The sequence below is a fragment of the Cydia splendana genome, chromosome 18 (genome assembly GCF_910591565.1).
Source record: "Cydia splendana chromosome 18, ilCydSple1.2, whole genome shotgun sequence".
Taxonomy (NCBI): Eukaryota; Metazoa; Arthropoda; class Insecta; order Lepidoptera; family Tortricidae; genus Cydia; species Cydia splendana.
The window spans coordinates 1,291,716-1,312,929 of record NC_085977.1 but is presented as its reverse complement, the minus strand read 5'-3'; the positions used below and the strand labels follow the sequence as shown (position 1 = coordinate 1,312,929).

At 41.4% G+C, this 21,214-nt stretch overlaps 1 protein-coding gene across 1 annotated transcript in view; it reads left to right on the top strand.

Moving 5' to 3' along the window:
- Positions 1-21,214, top strand: part of LOC134799364 (kinesin-like protein Klp98A) — a 53,795-nt gene that overhangs the window by 7,969 nt on the left and 24,612 nt on the right. Inside the window, exons 5-22 of the mRNA XM_063771774.1 lie at positions 3,467-3,592; positions 4,060-4,173; positions 4,623-4,798; positions 5,231-5,358; positions 5,636-5,748; positions 6,162-6,332; positions 7,084-7,323; positions 7,811-8,000; positions 8,255-8,429; positions 8,955-9,111; positions 9,813-9,986; positions 13,536-13,646; positions 14,553-14,681; positions 16,439-16,607; positions 16,800-16,938; positions 17,276-17,486; positions 18,439-18,526; positions 19,487-19,641. Of these exons, the coding sequence (XP_063627844.1) occupies positions 3,467-3,592; positions 4,060-4,173; positions 4,623-4,798; positions 5,231-5,358; positions 5,636-5,748; positions 6,162-6,332; positions 7,084-7,323; positions 7,811-8,000; positions 8,255-8,429; positions 8,955-9,111; positions 9,813-9,986; positions 13,536-13,646; positions 14,553-14,681; positions 16,439-16,607; positions 16,800-16,938; positions 17,276-17,486; positions 18,439-18,526; positions 19,487-19,641 (2,766 nt within the window). The remainder of the gene's footprint in view (positions 1-3,466; positions 3,593-4,059; positions 4,174-4,622; positions 4,799-5,230; positions 5,359-5,635; positions 5,749-6,161; positions 6,333-7,083; positions 7,324-7,810; positions 8,001-8,254; positions 8,430-8,954; positions 9,112-9,812; positions 9,987-13,535; positions 13,647-14,552; positions 14,682-16,438; positions 16,608-16,799; positions 16,939-17,275; positions 17,487-18,438; positions 18,527-19,486; positions 19,642-21,214) is intronic.

Here is a 21,214-nt window from a genome sequence, read left to right as displayed (position 1 = left end):
TTTGACAGTTCCGAACAACTGACAGACCGATACCGTGCGGCGGACCGTTAATCAGTGGGCCTTTTAAAACAAAGAAAAAACTATGAATACTACGTAACAACAGTGACGTCACTTGTTTTGAGTTTCATATAAATTCCATAGTGGCTAATGGCTCCTCTACACGAATGGCCAACGCCGGCCAATCCAAGGGACGCAGCCGTGCGGTAGACTGAGATAGCAATATCACTTGCTCCCTCTAATGCATAAATGCGTCCCTTGGATTGGCCGGCGTTGGCCATTCGTGTAGAGGAGCCATAATAGTTTTGATAGTTCGAAAAAAGAAACTGATTTTACTAGTCAGTTAAATACCCTATTGTTTTGGAGTTACAATAATACACCCTAAGAACAAATTAAATTACTTTCTATTAAAATATTTTAATTTGTGTTATTTCAAGTGAAAACACTACTATTTAAATTATAAACCGAAATAAATGTCATATACGAAGGAAAAATTTACCAAAGCCTCCAGTGCCCAGAACGTATATTTCGGTGCGGTACGTGTATTTCGGTTTACAATAATATATTTTTTAATTGAAATCCTAATGGCATAAAATGGGTTTAAACGTTTCAACGACTTCTACCGACGAAATCGCCATGAGAACATCTTATCTTATCTTATCGCTTTCGGGGGCCCCTGCAGATACACTTCGACCCATAGGGATCTTTTGTGCAATTACCCCCTATGGGAACATACTTGTATCATCATCATCATCATATCAGCCAGAGGACGTCCACTGCTGGACATAGGCCTCCCCCAAAGAGTGCCACAATGACCGGTCTTGCGCCACCCGCATCCAGCGGACTCCCGCGACCTTTACCAGGTCGTCAGTCCACCTTGTGGGGGGTCTACCCACGCTGCGCCTTCCGGTACGTGGTCGCCACTCGAGAACCTTTCCGCCCCAATGGCCATCGGTAGTACTTACTTGTATGCTGAATTGAATACATTATTACATCTTAGAAATATCTTTCCGCATTGCGAAGTTAAGTGCTAAATCTTGATCTTCCATCCGAATCGATCAAAGCCGAGATAACAATGAGTCATATAATCATGTCCTTGGTACTTGTGCGTTTACCATTCACTTTTATTTGCTACTATTTAGTCTGTTATCTTATCAGGCAATCGTGTTATTGTTTCATTAATGTTGTTTGGAAATAATCAATAAACAATTGTTTTTAAGACACAAACGTTTCCACGCAGGAATTTTTGAAGTGAAAACTTCTTTAGCGGGTATCGTCTAGGGTCGTCCCATTCGTTTTTCGTCATGTTCTTAAATTAGTCCTATTCTGCTTTCGTCACTCATTCTACATTGAAAGCCACCGACGATTGTGACGGATGTAGAATGAGTGACGAAAGCAGAATAGGACTAATTTAAGAACTTGACGAAAAACGAATGCGACGACCCAAGACGATACCCTTTAGCGGCGCTGTGCACTTTTTGAGGTGAGGAAAAAATGATAAACTCGAGACAGCGTAAGGCGTAACGCGTAAGGCGTCTCTCCTCTCTTTCTACCGCGCGGCGAAAATGTATGCCTGAGCCTGCTGTTTCATTTAGGCGGCGCAGTGCGCTTGCGTGATGTGTGACGGACAACGTCATTGTTTTTTTATTTAAATGCCATCTAGTGAGATTCCCTCAAACTGGTATTTAATATACCTAACTGTAGTACCAGTAGTACTTACAGTGATGTGCTTAGGGGTTTCCAGTAATGCGACGATACAACGCTAGATGGCGTTAACATCAATTACACATAGTGCTGCATACATTTTGCACTATATGTTATTAATATTTTGAGTTACAATGTCGTTGAGTTTTCACTTCTGCCGGCACTCCCGGAGTGCAACCCGTTGTTTTTTTTAATCTAGTACAGTCACCTGCAATAATTTGTTACTCTTCGATGGCCGCAAAAATATGTGACACGCTCTTATGGCTCTACAAACAAGATTATGTCAGACATTTTTGCGGCCTACGTTGTGTAACATATTATTGCAGGTGACTGTACTTATCTCTTTTCGATACTGATTCGATGTGAGATCAAATACTTCTAATGTTAAATAATTAGCGACAAATTACACAATCAAATATACAGTCGTCTGTATATTCAAGCAATTAAAACGAGTCCATTTCTATTAAAACTTTAATACAAAATGAACCGTTTTCAATGTTCTTTAGTCACGTATATGCACAGTTGAGTAAAAGAACTATTCGTTTTCAAGCTTTATTTGGAGTAAATAGAGTAAGAACTTAGATACTATACGTTTCAGTAATAACTGCCTATGGTCAAACGTTAAAACGAATTAGTTGTTAACAGTAAGAAATATAGATAGAACTACCTGAAATTTCTTATCATTATGAAATTGCAAAACCGAGGTAATCGGGAACTTAATACCTTTTGTAAATGGGGTCTAAAGGTGATAATTATTATTCAATGTTATCGCATTAAGTCGTTAAAGAAGCATTAGTGACGGAAATGTGACAATGAATTTATTAATCTCATAAATAACACTAAAAAATACAAGCTAATTTTATTGTTCCGATAAGGAAGGTCTGTCACGAATTTAGTAGAACTTCAGTGTGGGAAGTTTTAAAAGTATTTTGGTCCTGGTTTTGCAAACGAACTGTCGGTGCTGTTTTCGAACGCACGTACTTTTAAGTTATAGCAGGCGTGGCTCACTCCGCGATTTCGTCGCTTTGCTACAGGTAGCTAAAAGTACATCCGTTCCACACCAATTTTGGTGGCTAGCCATAAGCCGCGCGTGGCGCTGTCATATCTGTCCTGCGGGCTCAGCACGGTTCCATTTTTATCGACTATCACTATGCGCGTCCCTTTCGCACTTACATACTTGTTAGAACGTGACAGGCATGGTGACAAGGGATAAAAACGCGACCGTGCTAAGCCGCCTGATCGTAACAGACGCGTTGTTAGAGAGTGAGTCTTCTGTACCTAGTACTATTATTTATTCTGTGGTTATCTGGTTATAGCCTATGTCTTATAGCTTTTACTTACCATCTGCTTGGACCGTGCAACGAGTATAACTGACCACGATGTCGGCGTTTGAATGATAAAAAAAATATGGCTAGGAGGCACAATACATTGAGATTAAAAAGTCACGTCGTTTCAAATGTTAGAGCCTGATCCTTTTTAGTCTGGACTTTTTCAAATGATGCATTCTGCAAATTCTAAATGGAGCATTTTACTAATGGAACTGCGTTGCTAAAAGCGAAACATCTAGGTAATATGGCATTTTGAAACTTTGGTAGTGTTAATCAGAGACCATACTTTTATACCCACATCGCAGCCTTCGTCAGGTGAACACAAATTTACAATTAGCTATACAGGCATCGTCACTAAAAACTACAGCGATAAAACACATGATGATGATGGTACATTAAAACATGCGATTTCAAGCGAACATAACATTTTTTTTCAGGAGTGCCAAGGCCTCATCCCCCGCATCTGCCGGCAGCTGTTCTCACGTGTGGCCGCGGGCAAGGAGTCCGGCGCCTCCTACCGCACGGAGGTCAGCTACCTGGAGATCTACAACGAGCGCGTCAAGGTAACTGACATATTAGGTCAACACAGCTTTTAATCTATTATTGCTCGAGATCTTTCCGTTTTAGGATCATCTACCGAAGCAACTCCTGCAGCGTGTGCACGGCACGTAATGGCAGCACTTCATTAACTATTATATCTTCATCATTTGATTTTAACTAGGCATTTGATCTTGTCAACCAAGCCTTTTTCTACAGCAAGCCTAAACATATACATTATATGGTTAGCAGAAAATTGTGTTTAGTCGTACTCTGAACCTATCGTCATTAGTTGTTCTAATCTAAAATCATGTTCAGTTCAGTCAACGGTCTGATTTTTTCCATCTGGAGTTCCTCAGGGGTCCCTCTTAGGACCTACACATTTACACCAAGGATTTTTTCTTGGTACCTTTATTCTATATTGTTTATACATGACTTTCTAACTTGTATAAAAATCAAGTTAAATATCTACATTTATTTATTCGTATTGCAGGACTTGTTAGCATCGGATGCGGGACATTCATTGCGTGTCCGCGAGCATCCGAAACTCGGGCCATATGTGCAAGATCTGTCGCGGCATTTGGTGTCCGACTATGATGATATACAGGTAAGACTTGTTTTCGATGGTGTTAAAACAGCCTAGGCTATCCTCGTCCTGCCCATTGTGATTCCTAAAGGACATATTCCACTTTTAGCAAGTTATAAATGAAAAGCCTGGATAGGTTGAGGTTACACTGAAACTTTATTTTTTACATATGTGAAACAAAGGAAAAACAACTATATTTTCCAAATAAAGTGATTTAAATTTCAATGGCTGAACTGAGTGCTCGAGTGGAGACCACGGACTAGCAAGCGCAGCGCAGGATGTCCACCCACAAGGTGGACAGACGACCTTGTTAAGGCCGCCGGAGGACGCTGGATGCGGGTCGCTTCCAACCGGTACGAATGGAGGTCCAAGGGGGAGACCTATGTTCAGCAGTGGATGTCTTTTGGCTGAGATGATGATGATGAACTGAGTATGGTGGGTAGGGGCAATAATCTTGGTTTTTTTTTCAGGAATGCATGCACCGCGGCAACCTTCACCGTACAACGGCCTCCACACAGATGAACGACGTGTCGTCTCGCTCGCACGCCATATTCACCATCACGTTCGTGCAGGCCAGCTATCTGCGCCACAACAACATGCCCAGTGAAACAGTTTCTAAAGTCCATTTGGTTGATCTGGCTGGCAGGTTGGTAGAAAAAAATCTAACTAGTTTCGTTTTAGCCTTGTGTAGTATGATTATTAAAAAAAATGCATTTATTTCAGCCTACTGTTTGGGTCCATAATTTGTTATATACTATAGACCGACAAGAAATTGTAGAAATTAAAAAAATAGCAACATCGAAGTGTCGTCCCTTTCCAATGAATCTAAGAAAACCGGACGACACTACGATGTTGCCACTTTTTAATTTGTACAATTTCTTGTCGGTCTATATACATTTTTTTTACACTAAAAAATTAAACTTATTACCGATCATAGTTCTTAGAAAATATGTAACTACAAAAATGTGAAAGAGGTAAAACCTGAAACTGATGGCTCTACCACTACCGGTATTAGTTGTGGTTCCACATTTACTCTAGTTTAATCCTTCAGTATATGTATTTAAGTTCCGTTTTCCAGTGAGCGAGCAGATGCGACCGGTGCGACAGGGCAGCGACTTGTAGAAGGCGCGCACATCAACAAATCTCTCGTTACATTGGGGTCGGTCATATCTGCACTTGCGGAGTCTAGCCAGCAGCCGGTAGAGAGTGAGTCAACTCTATTACTATACATTTATGGTCTAATCTTGAATGACAAATAATGCAATCGATATTTACTGTGGATTTGTTTAGAGTATCATATATATGACTGTCGTGTCATTAATAACATAAATGAACACAAGAGTTTCATAGAGTCGCATATGAAGTAAAAAATTGTTTAATTATATAAAAATTTTTAAAAAATAAGTCGTGGATTGAGTAAAAGGTAGGAAGAAAAAAGGTTTTCCAAAATTTAGCGTTAAATATGTTTCTATTTATATTTTAGGTCGTAACCAAAAAGGGGCAAAGAAGGTGTTCATTCCATATAGAGATTCAGTTCTGACGTGGCTCCTGAAGGATTCGCTGGGAGGAAACTCCAAGACTATCATGATTGCTGCTGTAAGTATAACAACGTTATTCTTCTCATCTACTTAATATTAATAACACACTTTTTTAAAATTTAAATCCATCTGTCCAATATCATTGCGTCTCACTCTCTCGTTAAGCAAAATGTGAGACAAAATGCACATTGGACAAAGAAATTGGACAGGTGGAATACCACCCTAAAGTGAATTATAACATAAATAAAACATTGTACAAAAGACATCAACGCGGCTTTAACCCAACAGGCCTGGATAGCCATAGCCAAGATCACAATCTTATGCAGAAAATTAAACGAAACGCTATCTGTTTTTATCACACTAATATGGAAGATAGAGAGACAATAGCGTTTCGTTTCGTTTTCTGCAAATGATTGTCATCTTGGCTAGGCGGCTGCGTTCGTATGTTTATTAATTCCTATATTTTTTCAGATATCCCCCGCTGACTGTAACTACGGTGAAACTTTATCCACCCTCCGCTACGCGAACCGAGCGAAGAACATCATCAACAAGCCGACCATCAACGAGGACCCCAACGTCAAACTCATACGAGAGCTGCGCGAGGAGATCGAGAAACTGCGGGCGCAGATATCACACGATATGGTAATAATAAAAAAACAACTTATCCTGAATTAAGACTTCAAAGACCATACTTTAATCGCATTATTTTCTCTAAACTTCCGACTTTACTATAATGAGTTCATTATACAACACTCTAGTGAACCATAATTAAATTTACCTAGCGCCGCGGGCACTAAAGCAACAAGCCTGCACTTCATTTCGGCGGGACCACAGAATAAATAATAGTACTAGGAACAGAAGGTTCACTCTCTAACAAAACGCGTCAATCGCCACAGATATACGTGCTATTACCCTGTCAGGGTCCAAGTGATACTGTAACAACATATGTACACTGGCGTTCAAAAGTGCATGGAGATGTTTCACCCGTAGTATTAAGGCATTATAACGGTCGACATCTATCCATGTACTTTTGAACGCCACTGTACCATGGTTGGCAATAAACGATTATGATATGACCGCATGGTGGCGCAAGCGCGAGCAGGCGTCCGTTCCGTAGCGGTGCGCGGCAACTACTACTAGACACCAACATTGTTGTGGGCCGCATGTACTTGTAGCGACACGACGAAATTGCGGAGTGAGCCACGCCTGGCGTGACTTACATTTTCAGTAGATGCTTAGTTGAATTTAACCCTTTGAACGCCACACCTATCGTGTGCGGTGCGTCATACTGAACCTTGTCGGAATGCACGAAGGTTGATATTGGGCTGTAGCCGCACGCGTCTGTTGACGTTTTTGGCTGATCTCCAGATTTCTAACCCTTCATTTGTTACAGGATCCCATCGAGGCTGAACCAGCAGTACTCGCCACACTCCAACGCAAAGAAGCCCAAGAGAAAGTACTCACAGAAAAATGGACGGAGAAGTGGCGGGAAACGCAACAGATCTTACAAGAACAGAAGGCGTTGGGGCTAAGGAAGAGTGGGTTGGGAGTGGTGTTGGACTCCGATATGCCCCATCTAGTGGGGATAGATGACAACCTGCTGTCTACTGGTGTTACTCTGTACCATCTTAAGGTAACTAAACCTGCACTGCACATCCCATTTGATCTAATAAAAATTTAATTTGGCTTCAAGGTACATATTTGAATAATAATCGTCCTAAAGTTTGACCAAAAAATTTATTTTGAACGAATTTGTGTTTAAATTTGTCGCTTAACTTCAAACTCGGGTAAATCCATCTCTCAGATTATGCGATTTTGGTATTAAGAAAAGGTAATAGGGTAGATATAATAGATATTTGCTGCGAGGGTCGATTTAGCCGAGTTTGAAATGAAGCGACACATTTTGAAGTATGTCTGCTTCATTTAATTTTTTCTTCTTTCATCTTTTGATTCCTTTTATATTTGTATTGCGCAGTAATTGAGGCACAGTCTAGAGAGATAGTGAGAGAAGGAGTAATATGTTACAGAGGGACATGGTTCGAACATCTATTTTGTAAAAACAGTGAGAATCCGTACATAGTGCTATTTTATTTTGTGCTAATATTATCCTTTGTTCTCAGGAAGGTGAAACGGTAATCGGCACAGAAGAATACTCCCCGACACCAGACATAGTCCTCTCCGGAGCAGGAGTACTGCCGCTACACTGCAGGATCACATTACACGAGGGTGTGGCGACACTCCACCCCGCGCCGTCTGCGCACTGCTGGCTCAACACTGTGCTGCTAGACAAGGCGGCTAAACTTAGCCAGGGTACGTGCTTATATATTTTTGTAAAAACTTCATCACAGCGCCTTATTAATTCTGTCCACGTCTGGCACGTGAATACCACGAGCTATCTACGAGTACTCCCGTGTAGACGTGCACGTGCGAGTGAGCGTTGTATTATACAGGTCCCTTATGGTAGACATTCACATTCCAACATTTTAGCGCACTCGCTTTCTTTCGCTTACTTATTTACACACCCCTAGAAGTGAAACTTACTAATTTTCTTATTTTGTATCCAGGTTGCATCCTACTCCTCGGGCGCACCAACATGTTCCGGTACAATGACCCCGCAGAGGCAGCTAAACTGAGACAGGAAGGAAACGCTTCTGTCATGAACTTGTCCCGGTTGTCTCTGCTCTCCTGGTCCACCACCGACTTGGCTGCTAGCACTGAGAACCTAAACACTACCCTATCGTAAGTTCATTAAGGTTTACTTTGAAATGAACGCCGCTAACGTAAGAATAAAACGCGTCAGCTTTCAGTCCTACACTAAAACTAGCTTATCGTAAGTGCAATAAAGTCTTGTTTCCAATATACATGCTCGCTAAGATAAAACATAAACGCGTCAGTTTGTTGTCATGCAGTTAAACCTAAAAATGACCTTATCGTAAGTAGATAAAGTTTAGTTTCCAATGTAAACTGAGACAGGAAGGAAACGCTTGTCATGAACCTCTCCCGCCTGTCTCTGCTCTCCTGGTCCACCACCGACTTGGCTGCTAGCACTCAGAACCTAAACAGTAAACACGACCCTTTTGTAAGTAGATAAGGTTTAGTTTCCAGTGTAAACTGAAACAGGAAGGCAACGCTTCTATCCACCGAATTGGCTGCTAGCACTGTCAACCTAAACAATACCCTATCGTAAGTGCAGTAAGGCATCATTCTCAATGTATCTTGGTAAATTTTAACCGACGACTAATGGTTAACTATCTTGCCTGGCAGGGATTTGGAAGGCGAGATCCGGTGCGAGAGGATAGAAGCTCAACGTGCGGAGTTAGAGCGAGAGAGGCAACAGTTTATTCTGCAGCAAGAGGAACGGCAACGACGCTGGCATAGAGAGAGGGAGGAGTTGCTTCAAGCGCAGAAGAAGTTAGATGAGGTATGCTACTGATATGAAAATATATGACATATTTATACATTGTTTGTTGATTTGAAGTCTAATTCCGCGCATATTTTCGAAGAAAAGTCAAGAGAGAACTGAATTACATATCCTTAGGCAATGAACGGCCTGGCCTTGCTCGCCCTTTTGTATCAAATTCAGTTGGTGATTCCTTAGGTTGTATAACCGCGGAATTTTTTAAGAAAGGCACCGGGTACAGTCACCTGCAATAATATGTTACTCTTCGAAGGCCGCAATAATATGTGACACGCTCTTATGGCTCTACAAGATCGTGAAGATATATGTACGGCCTTCGTTGTGTAACATATTATTGCAGGTGACTGTACACGTACGACGGTTATCAAACGGATTCTCAGTCTCTCTCAGTCTCAGTAAAAGCTCTTTCCCAATGACGTCCGGTTTTTTGCAAGTACCGTTTTCTGCAGAATCCCGTTTTATTTGTATAAGTAATATACTAATAAAACGGGACAGGATATTATGTTCTAAATAGTAACGTTCACACGAACACTCTGTTTGCGGGATACTGCACGCATAGGTCCCTTCAGAAAACTGGATCCTGCAGAAAGCCGTACCCGCAAGAAACTGGACGTCAGTGGGAAATAGCTCTGTTTACAGTGATTTAAAAGTTTGCTTAGAACGTCACGAGAATGCATTCAATATGAACAACTAAATGCCTACAGGAGCGAGAAGCGATGGAGCGCGAATACGCAGCGGCATGCCGACGGCTATCCGGCGACTGGCGCGCTTTAGAAAGAGGCTGGACGCACCGACGTCGAGCATTACGGTCACGTCGACGAGAGCTCACTGCGAGATCCGAGCGGTTACGAGCGCTGGCTGACACACATACAAGAGCGGTTAGTGTTTAGAACTGTCTAGTGTGGAGATAGAGAGTGAGTAGGAAGGTAAATGAATAGAGAGAGAGGTTGGACGCACCGACTCCGAGCATTACGGTTTCGATGACGAGAACTTACAGCAAGATCCGAGCGGTTACGAGAACTGGCTGACATATACATGGGCGGTTAGTATGTTGTGTACAGTTCAATCTCAATTAGACCAAGAGACTCCGACATTTTCGACCCTCTGGTCCCCTGGGCCTCTGGTGGGCCTCTGCCCACGGCCAGGCATCCGCCGTGCCAAGCTTTGAAACTGGCTATGTCAAAACAAAAGAGAAGCTTGGTCAAAGAACTATAGTATTTTTCACATATCTTGGGTACGGTGACATCTCATCTCCTTACAATTTATAACTTAAATAAAATGTAAAATATATATTGAAATGACAGCTATCACCGTACCCAAGCTATTCATGTAAAAATGTAATAGTGATAGTAATGGTAACTATAATTCGTAATATTAATTACAAGGCGGAAAACTCCAAGGTAAGTGAAATCAGCATCAAGCATGTATTAGTTAAAAATGTATCTATGTGTTCAGCGTATAGTTGACTGCATCTACTGTTTTACGCAAGGGTACAGTCAGGAGCAGAAGTTGCTAAGTGGGCCAGGTGTTCAAAATGACCTTAACGCGACTTTATTGTTAAGAAAATAAGAGCGTCTCAAGGTAATTTTGAACATCTCGCCCGCTTAGCAACTTCTGCTGATGACCGTACTGTAGAATCGGGCAAGCGTGGCAATTTAAATTTTTGCAAAGTTTTTCTTAAACCATTCTTGCGGCTTTCCAAAACCACGGATTTTACTGTATTACCAAATGAAGAACTAATTTCATTCGCTCTTCATTAATTCGTAATTTAAGTTATTGAAATATGCGACTACTTTTGAAACTTGCATGAAATCGCTGATGCGATACAAACCTATCGTAAAACAGCGGATAGCCCGTCAACGTAGTGTTTTAAGAGCATAAATTGCTGTTAGGAAATACTTTCACAGACTTTTTCTTATTTCACGCATGAAAAATTACATTTTTGTAGTAGTTTTCCAGATTCAGTCACGAACTTTATCTTAATAAATTAAAAGTGTGTAATTTAATCTATAAAAAAAAACTATTAATTTCGTTATACTGGCTGGGCGCTAATAACCCGAATATCTCATAACACGTATTCCTGATGTTACGTGTCCATACTCTGCGTATTGACATTATAGGTCATACTGGCTGAACAACTTTTACTATGGGACCAACGCCGAAATAGTGGAAAAAAATTTGGCTGTCCCATAGAAGTCAGTAGCATCACATAAGCCGGAAAGTATGAAACAGCCGTTTTTTTCGCGAATTCGGTATTGGTCCCATATTAAAAGTTACTACGCAGAGTATGGCTGGCGATTAAAATTTCACCCTGTATACGTGCTTTTTCGCTCATACACAGGAACATCCAAATCAATTTGATAAAGTTAGACCAAGAAAAGTCTGCAGCGATTTTGAGACCATACGCAGTGAAAGTGTCATTTATACGTCATAATTTCATAGAGGTTTGACGTTCAAAATAACACTTGCACTGCGTGTGCTATCAAAGTCGCTGCAGACTTTTCTTGGTCTCACGACTAGTGTAATGTAGTTAGGTTATTCGGGCCCTCCTTGTACAAACTCTATGGTTATTTAGTTAATAAATATAGGTCAATGAACTGCACCCAAGCGAAAAGTGAGTATAATCAGTATCGAAACTTGATATTGCAATTATTGGCGGTTTCCCGCGGCGTTGCATCACCGCATGCGATCGACGTGTCAGTTGCAGTCAATCCGCCGCCGGTACCAATGTTTCTCGAATGTGGAAATGTACGCCTGATACTGTAACTGGGCCATTTATTTATTTTCTGTAAATTGGGTCGAAAATATAGGATTTCACGACATGTACTTGCCTATACAACCGTATGTCATATTCTTTCGTCTTTATACCTATAAGCAATGAGAATAGAGTGTATAGAGACGGATTGTCAAGGTAATTATGTAGCCACTGTAAATTTACTGCCATCTTTCGACAGAACATAAAACTGTTAGAACGCCACTTGACTTTGATCCTTATTCAGATGATGGCAGTAAATGTACTGTAGCTACATAATTTACCATGACAGTAACTCTCTATTTCAAATTCTCTTTGCTATAAGTAACAGAGGGCACATGTGACTTAGGTCGTTATATTTTTACATTGCTACCTTTCAGCATTGCTTTTAATCTGTGGATTTTTGAGCTCCTTTGTCAAAAAAAGATTAACTTGTATACAAAATGCCTCCATGACAATAAATACGTGGAATATTCCGAAGGATATATGTATTGATACTTTACGATGGACGAACCAATAGATAGTTTGACGTCTTCTTATAAGGTCCGTCCATATACTGTCTACTCTAAAAACATTGTATCCTCCTGTCGGTAGGTATAGAGTATCACTGTAAGTATAAACTTTTCACTTTCGAGAGCCAGTGGTAACGCCGATCGCATTAACACGAACAATGAGATGATTGTTTTTATACATATTATTCTCACTATTTCGCGCCCGACGCACCATTCGGTCGCATGCATTTGTTTTAATTATATTATTATATTAATTACCGACTCTTAGATGATTTTGTAGTGTTATTTATCCATTTTATATCGCTTTTGTAGATTTAGGTGTTGCCTAAATAAAAATTGTGCATTTTATTTTTTGTTTCTGTGTGGAATTCCGAATTGTTTTGTGGTTGTGAGTGATGTGTATAGGTATGTGATTGTAATTGCATATTCAAATGAGGCTGGAGGATTCTATTCTTAAAGTTATGGTAAATATCTTAGATTATTAATGATAATGAACTGCTTTTTTGAAAGCACTAAATACAAACCATTTCTTATCATATCATATCGTATCATATCATAGTTCAAAAATCAAACCACTTCTTTTAAACGAAATAATAATAGTGAAATATTTTAGTTTATTAGCGACTAAATCAAATATTAGTCAAATAAAACACTTTAAACGTATTATATCGCTTATAATAAAGTAAAAATACATGCCGACGCTTCTAGTCGACCACAGGTATTCGAAGAAAAACACGATAGTTCAGAAGGTATTTAAGTTCATTATACGCGATACAATCCGTTTAAATTGATTTATTACATGAATAATTATCGCAATAACCGAAGACAATAATAAAAATATAAATCTTGCTCTTGTCCACACTTTTTCAATGTCAGAAAATTAATTTAAGATTTAAAACTAACTTTACTTTATATTAATCAAAATTAAGCATAAATAATGACAAACTCATATCCGCAACGCAGGCTTCGTCAGGTTACAACCATAAATCAGCAACAGGCGTCGTCATTACACACAAACAATAAAGCTATCCACAACAGACTTCGTCATTTCCCCTTATGTGGTTTATTCTAATACTTAACTTGTAGTTTAAATATTGTCGTATGAAGCTATTGACCATTGAACAATTCGGAACAACCACGTTTTACATTATAATTTGCATTAGGCGGACACGGAGGACTCGCATGTGGCGGATCTTCGAGCGCGCGTTGAGGAAAAACGCGCTGAACTTGAACGCGTACTTCGGGTGGAACTTGCGGCACAGGGCATCACTGAGGTAGGACATACAGGAATTAGCTAGGGATATACATACATACAGGCGACCTGGCCAAACTGACAATCGCTTGCGCTTCGCCATCGAATCGCTTTGTGTCTCTCTATCATTCTTCCATATTAGTGTGACAGTTACGTTTCGTTCGCTACGGAGCGTTAGCGATTGGAATGTTGTCTACGGGGGCTGATATGCTGATGCGTCTGTGAAACGACTAGCTAATGTATCTGCCGAACAAATCTGTCAATGGATAGTGAGAATAAAACACAGATGTATAATACGCCTAACCTCCGCGATTCATTGTTGAATCTGTGCGCCAGACACATCAGTCAGATTTGACGGAAACATGTGTTCGTATATGCCTAGCTATTCTTGATTAAATTCGGTGCAGCTCTTATGACTGCAGCCAAATAACACTAATAACCTGCTCTCCATCAGGTTAGTTGGGAGTTTTGCGAACTTTTAGATGTTGATTTCTTATATCATTTATTTATACAAAATCATTGCATGCCGTATGAGTAGGTATTAATTCTTATAAGCTTTTTTTAAACTTTGAATGTTCGTATGTAACTATGAACCCACCCATATGTAGTAAATTGTCCACCGCTTGTTGGTGTCCGATATGGCCCCTATTGCATGTGTCGTAGTTGTGTTTAGTACGAAAACGCATTACCTTAGTAGATTATTTTATTTATACTGACACTATTTCTGTTTAATTTTCATAAAAGTTATTTAAGTTGACAGAATTTATCTTCTATAATGAGATAATAAGTTTGCAAACTATGCGTTTCATAACAAATTTCCAATATGGAATGTCACTCACATATAAGAAAGGCTTCACATAAGTATTTTACTTATACTTGAATATATAAGCGCGGTAAGTATCTAACTTATTTTTTTTTGCACCAGCAGAGCCAAACTCCGAGTCCGTCAAGCCCGATGTCTCCCAACTCTGAAACGTCGACCGAGAGCCTGATGCACTTGCTGCAACAGTGTGAGCCCACCACCGCCGCCACCATTCGCGACACCGTCGACAGACATGTAAGTATAGGTTTAGGTTGCCGTACCAACGGAGCCAAACTCCAAGTCCGTCAAGCCCGATGTCACCCAACTCGGAGACGTCCACCGAGAGCCTGATGCACTTGCTGCAACAGTGTGAGCCCACCACCGCCGCCACCATTCGCGATACCGTCGACAGACATGTAAGTATAGGTTTAGGTTGCCGTACCAACGGAGCCAAACTCCAAGTCCGTCAAGCCCGATGTCACCCAACTCGGAGACGTCCACCGAGAGCCTGATGCACTTGCTGCAACAGTGTGAGCCCACCACCGCCGCCACCATTCGCGACACCGTCGACAGACATGTAAGTATAGGTTTAGGTTGCCGTACCAACGGAGCCAAACTCCAAGTCCGTCAAGTCCGATGTCACCCAACTCTGAAACGTCGACCGAGAGCCTGATGCACTTGCTGCAACAGTGTGAGCCCACCACCGCCGCCACCATTCGCGACACCGTTGACAGACATGTAAGTATAGGTTTAGGTTGCCGTACCAACGGAGCCAAACTCCAAGTCCGTCAAGTCCGATGTCACCCAACTCTGAAACGTCGACCGAGAGCCTGATGCACTTGCTGCAACAGTGTGAGCCCACCACCGCCGCCACCATTCGCGATACCGTCGACGGACATGTAAGTTTCAAACCCCAAAAAGTTCATAAACTCTGGACGTTCCATTATAATGTGTAAATGCGGTTTTCCTGGTAACCAGAAAATCATTGTTTCTATTTAAGGTTTTTTTATCGATCGATCTTGGGTGGACCAACTTTTTGTTGACATTGCCATGTTACGTACTCTGTGTTGTGCTTCATGCAGCTTTGTGTTAATGCTTTTTGGGTAGTTGTAAGCTCATTCCTTAATACACTAAGCACGTTAGTGGAATAGTATTACATTTTATGTAACAAACATTATTTCTCTTGTATCCTGACTGACGGGACAAAGTAACAGCAAAAATAATTAATGATAATGATAGTTTATTATTCAAGTAGGCATATTACACCCCATAAGGCATATTACAATGCGCTTATGAACGTCAAATAAAGCTATACCGGCTCCAACCCTACACCTCTGCTTCGAGAAGATTTAAGTCCCCTCTCAATTGGAGGAGGGTATCCCAATATGGGACCGGCATTAATATTTTATCCACAACATTATAGTGAACGAGCGTTTGTTGCGTGCGGCAATTGTCAACGAGTTATGTTATAAATGTTATAATCTGCGTGACATAATACATCGCCTTGTTTGCGCTCGTAATCAGCCGAGACAATACCCTTTTATCATTAAAAATAACTGCCAATTGCATGCACTGCTTCTTTGTAGCGGGTGAAAGTTCTTTAATCGGAGCTTAGAATGTTGTTATCTTTTTATGTTTGAAGCGAATTGCAACAAAACAGTGCGAGTATAATATTTTATCTCTAACATTGACAATTTCGCGCAATCAACGATATGATGACTTGATGAGTCAAAAGTCCCGTTGATGTTATTTTAGACCGATTAAATCACGTCGAAGTAAAAATCCAGGGTCGTATGATGGAAGCGGATATCGACGTGATAGACATTATAGAACTAATGTTACTTTAACACTGCTCTAAGGAAAAAGATGAATTCTATATTTTTCAGATTTTTCTGGTCATTATCATGTCGATAACAGCGTTTATAATAGTATCTAAGATCTAACAAATGGTTTAAATAGAGTCATATCGACTACAGTATTCTCTGAAATAAAGAAAATTGTGTTTTTAACAGAAAAAAGAGCTACTTGAATTGGAGGGTGAACTCCAAAGCCGGGTGGCTTCCGTAGCATCACACCGTGTCAAGATAGAAAGACTACAGGCTGAACTAGCGCTCTTAGGGACTCAAGACTTGGGGCTCAGACACGCGCTGGCTTCGGACCTCAGCCCTACGGACAGAAGAGGTAAAGTTTATTGTTAATGACAATTTGTCACATGAGAGGCAAGTACCATACAATGTCGATTGCTTTATCGCATTATTTTTGTTTTTTTTTTTATAATTGCGTGCTTTATGACTTCTTGTCATTTTCTCTTACAAAAAAACTACAATGAAAATACAACATTTAATTTAGTTTTCACACTTCTTTTGTTTGTAGAAGGTGACAACGATTTGTCCCCTGGCGAAGGTGTGAAGAGAAGTAAATCAGAATTGGTGTTACGACACACGCCGCGAGAGGAGGCCTTAGAGCCACTGTCTGCGGACGAGAGGGAAGTGTTCAGAAACAAGCGGATCAGGTGAGTTAGTGCACTCAAAACGTGTATCATCATCATAGCCTTTTATCGCCCACTGCATAGGCCTCTCTTCGAGAACGCCACTTATCTCGGTGCTGAGCCAATGTATACCTTACAATAACTACGTGTGTAAGTAAGAATGGAATTATTTTTGTACTAAACTAACTACATTTTCGTACATACTATCCAAAGTTCAATATTTACGATCTTAATTTTGAATTTTTATTTTCGTCAAACATAAAGGTTACATTTCAGAACAGTTATATAGGATCTCTTTCTTCCATTGTTAATATTTCCATACTGGTGTCCGTCTGAACTACAAAGATCTCTTTTGTTCCAGCTTAAGCCTCAGCCTGGACCCTCTAGCATCCCCCAACTCCCTCCCCACAGATGAGACGTTCCACACAGCAACATCATCCCCACCCCCCTCTCTAACCACCCCCACAACGGAAGAGGTGTCCGCGCTGCCCAGCGAGCCCACGCCCAACTTCCGGCTCGGACCCGTGCCGGACGACAGCGACGACATGTCCAGCACTGAGGACTACCATAAGGTGACACCCTCTCTACCTAATAAATTAATAACGACTTTTCTTTCCAAGGACGAAACCTTACAGGAGCATTCCATGAAAACGGTAAGTGATTCATCTAGTTTTTTTTAGCAAAATTCTTTATTTATGCAACGTCTACGTGTAGGACAAAGTATTGGCGTATTTTGCATGCGAGTCCCTTACGAAATATTTGCTTTAATTCCGAATTACTTTGTCGACTTGCGTATTATAGTAAAAGTAAATTAAACAGTTTATTAAGAAAACAAGCAGCTTTAAGATGATACAAATATTACACTATAAAGAGGCAAGTCAAAAAAGAACCAGGTTCGAAAAGTCGTAAAAATGGGTCCGAATGTCCCTTACGTAACGATGGAATGCTCCTACAACCGGTGACTATCTATTACTTAAAATTTGAAGTGTTTGACTTATGGCCTACGTCAGAAGTGACGAAACTACGGCCCTGCCCGCGAGACTGTTAAACTGGCTCGCGATAAGAGCCAAATTCTATACAATCAGGCTCACGGAACCGAAGTGAAGGCCTGACCTTTTGGCCTTCCACCCATGAAGTTTTGACTGAGGTCTTATTTACATGTTTACAGTGAAATCAATCTTGTTACTGTGTCGATTAGTCCATATGCAATCTGACTGTTTTTTTAATTCAGAACTTAAATAACATAAATATTATAGGACATTTTTACACAAGTTGACTAAGCTCCACGGTAAGCTCAAGAAGGCTTGTGTTGTGGGTACTCACACAACGATATATATAATATATAAACACTTAAATACATAGAAAAACAACCATGACTCAGGAACAAATATCTGTGTCATCACACAAATAAATGCCCTTACCGGGATTCGAACCCGGGACCATCGGCTTCATAAGCAGGGTCACTACCCACAAGGCCAGACCGGTCGTCAAATATCATCATCTAATTCTCTTGTAATATTACAGCCCAGGATAGTGGAAGGGCAGTCATCAAGCTCAGTAGAACGATCGCCAGAAGAAAGGCATCAGAGAGCGAAGATCAGGAGGAAGATTGGTGAGTTTACTTCTTAATGTTCTTCCGTCTTCATCTTTTTTAGGGTTCCATAATCAACTAGGAACACTTATAGTTTCGCCATGTCCGTACGAATTCTGGTGACGTTAGTTGTCATAGATCGTGTCATTCACGAAGACGCGTGCCTTGACTCGTAATTTCTTGTAATTAAAGGTTAGATTTGACAAATCTGCGCGTCATGGCGACATGAACTATATATTTATCGAATTTTTGTATATTTAGCGACAGATGGCAAGTCCGGCCGACGGCAGGTGACCGAGGCAGAAGCGTTGCGCGCGATGCAGAGGCTGTGCTCGCGTATAGCGTCGCAGAAGATGCTGGTCATCTCCTCCCTCGAGAACGACTGCTCCAAGGAGGAGCTCAACCGACAGATAGCGGTGAGTTATACTTCTGTCAGTTTAGCGACAGATGGCAAATCCGGCCGGCGGCAGGTGACCGAGGCAGAAGCGTTGCGCGCGATGCAGAGGCTGTGCTCGCGTATAGCGTCGTAGAAGATGCTGGTCATCTCCTCCCTCGAGAACGACTGCTCCAAGGAGGAGCTCAACCGACAGATAGCGGTGAGTTATACTTCTGTCAGTTTAGCGACAGATGGCAAATCCGGCCGGCGGCAGGTGACCGAGGCAGAAGCGTTGCGCGCGATGCAGAGGCTGTGCTCGCGTATAGCGTCGCAGAAGATGCTGGTCATCTCCTCCCTCGAGAACGACTGCTCCAAGGAGGAGCTCAACCGACAGATAGCGGTGAGATATACTCCTGTCTGTTTAGCGTCAGAGGGCAAGTCCGGCCGACGGCAGGTGACCGAGGCAGAAGCGTTGCGCGTGATGCAGAGGCTGTGCTCGCGTATAGCGTCGCAGAAGATGCTGGTCATCTCCTCCCTCGAGAACGACTGCTCCAAGGAGGAGGTCAACCGACAGATAGCGGTGAGTTATACTCCTGTCTGTTTAGCGTCAGAGGGCAAGTCCGGCCGACGGCAGGTGACCGAGGCAGAAGCGTTGCGCGTGATGCAGAGGCTGTGCTCGCGTATAGCGTCGCAGAAGATGCTGGTCATCTCCTCCCTCGAGAACGACTGCTCCAAGGAGGAGCTCAACCGACAGATAGCGGTGAGTTATACTTCTGTCAGTTTAGCGACAGATGGCAAATCCGGCCGACGGCAGGTGACCGAGGCAGAAGCGTTGCGCGTGATGCAGAGGCTGTGCTCGCGTATAGCGTCGCAGAAGATGCTGGTCATCTCCTCCCTCGAGAACGACTGCTCCAAGGAGGAGCTCAACCGACAGATAGCGGTGAGTTATACTTCTGTCAGTTTAGCGACAGATGGCAAATCCGGCCGGCGGCAGGTGACCGAGGCAGAAGCGTTGCGCGCGATGCAGAGGCTGTGCTCGCGTATAGCGTCGCAGAAGATGCTGGTCATCTCCTCCCTCGAGAACGACTGCTCCAAGGAGGAGCTTAATTGACAAATAGCGGTTTGTTTCTTATTTACTTATTATATCTTATCACTGACTTAATATAGTAGACACACAAAGCAGAACAAAAACGTCAACAAATGTGGATCAGAATGACGTTTTCGCACCATTTGCATTGATGATAAAAACGCTTACGTAAATTTTGAGTCAAGATAAATGTTTCGTACAGAAAAGAACTTACTGCCGTAAGAATTATTATAAGTGTCAAATTTGCAATCATAAGTACCAACACTGTTAAAACTTTTAGTCCGATGGCACTAAACGTAACGTCATTTACGTCAAACAACGTCAAACGAGAATAATGAACGAATGGAGTCCCTTTGGTACATTTTAATAGGTATTACTGTATAGAAAAACCAAAGTAATAGATGAAATAAATTTAATTTGATCGGGAACTCAAATAAAATTAATTCATGGTAAATTCCCGTGTAAGTTATCATAAAATAAATTTATTTTTAATAGGTAAGTATACGTCTTTAAATACTAATTTCCTATATTAATGGATATCCAGTTCAATCAATCAATCAATCAATTTATTTTGCTATAATAAGTTAATGTTCTTATTCTATATCAATGTATCTTATATTAGGTTTACCCTTTAGTCCGTAGCGGCAACATACTTGCCATCATACTTAAAACAAAAACGCATCTTTACTGGAGTCCGATGGGGCACAAGAGACTTAAATCATATTAATATGTACGCTAAGCACTGTGATACTAGGTTAAGACTAATTAAGTTTAACAGTCACGGTAACAATTGTGATGATTGTCAGCAAGTTTTATGCATGAAACACCGGTACCTAACTGATATTTTTTATGACAAGATTGTATATTCGCTGCAAAAAGCAGCTGCATCAAGTTCAAATGCCTGTCGCGTTGCACGGAAACCAGCTAAAAAGGTCGTGGGCTGGAACTACCACGTGAGAGAAAGTCACGAGAGGGCCAAGCAGTGCTTCAGTTGTTGGGACACTAGTGGCAGACCGTCTAGTGGGGAAACTTTTGATGAAATGATCCATAGTCGAAAAGTTTTTAAAAACAAACTGAGGTGGTGCCAGAACAACGAGGACACTATACGAATGAACATACTAGCCACCCATCGTGCTGACAAGAACTTTGTCAAGTTCTGGAAGGATACAAAAAAACTTAATCCTAAAACTAGTGTTCCAGTCAGTATCGAAGGCGTGCATGATGCAAAGGATATTGCCGAGTTGTT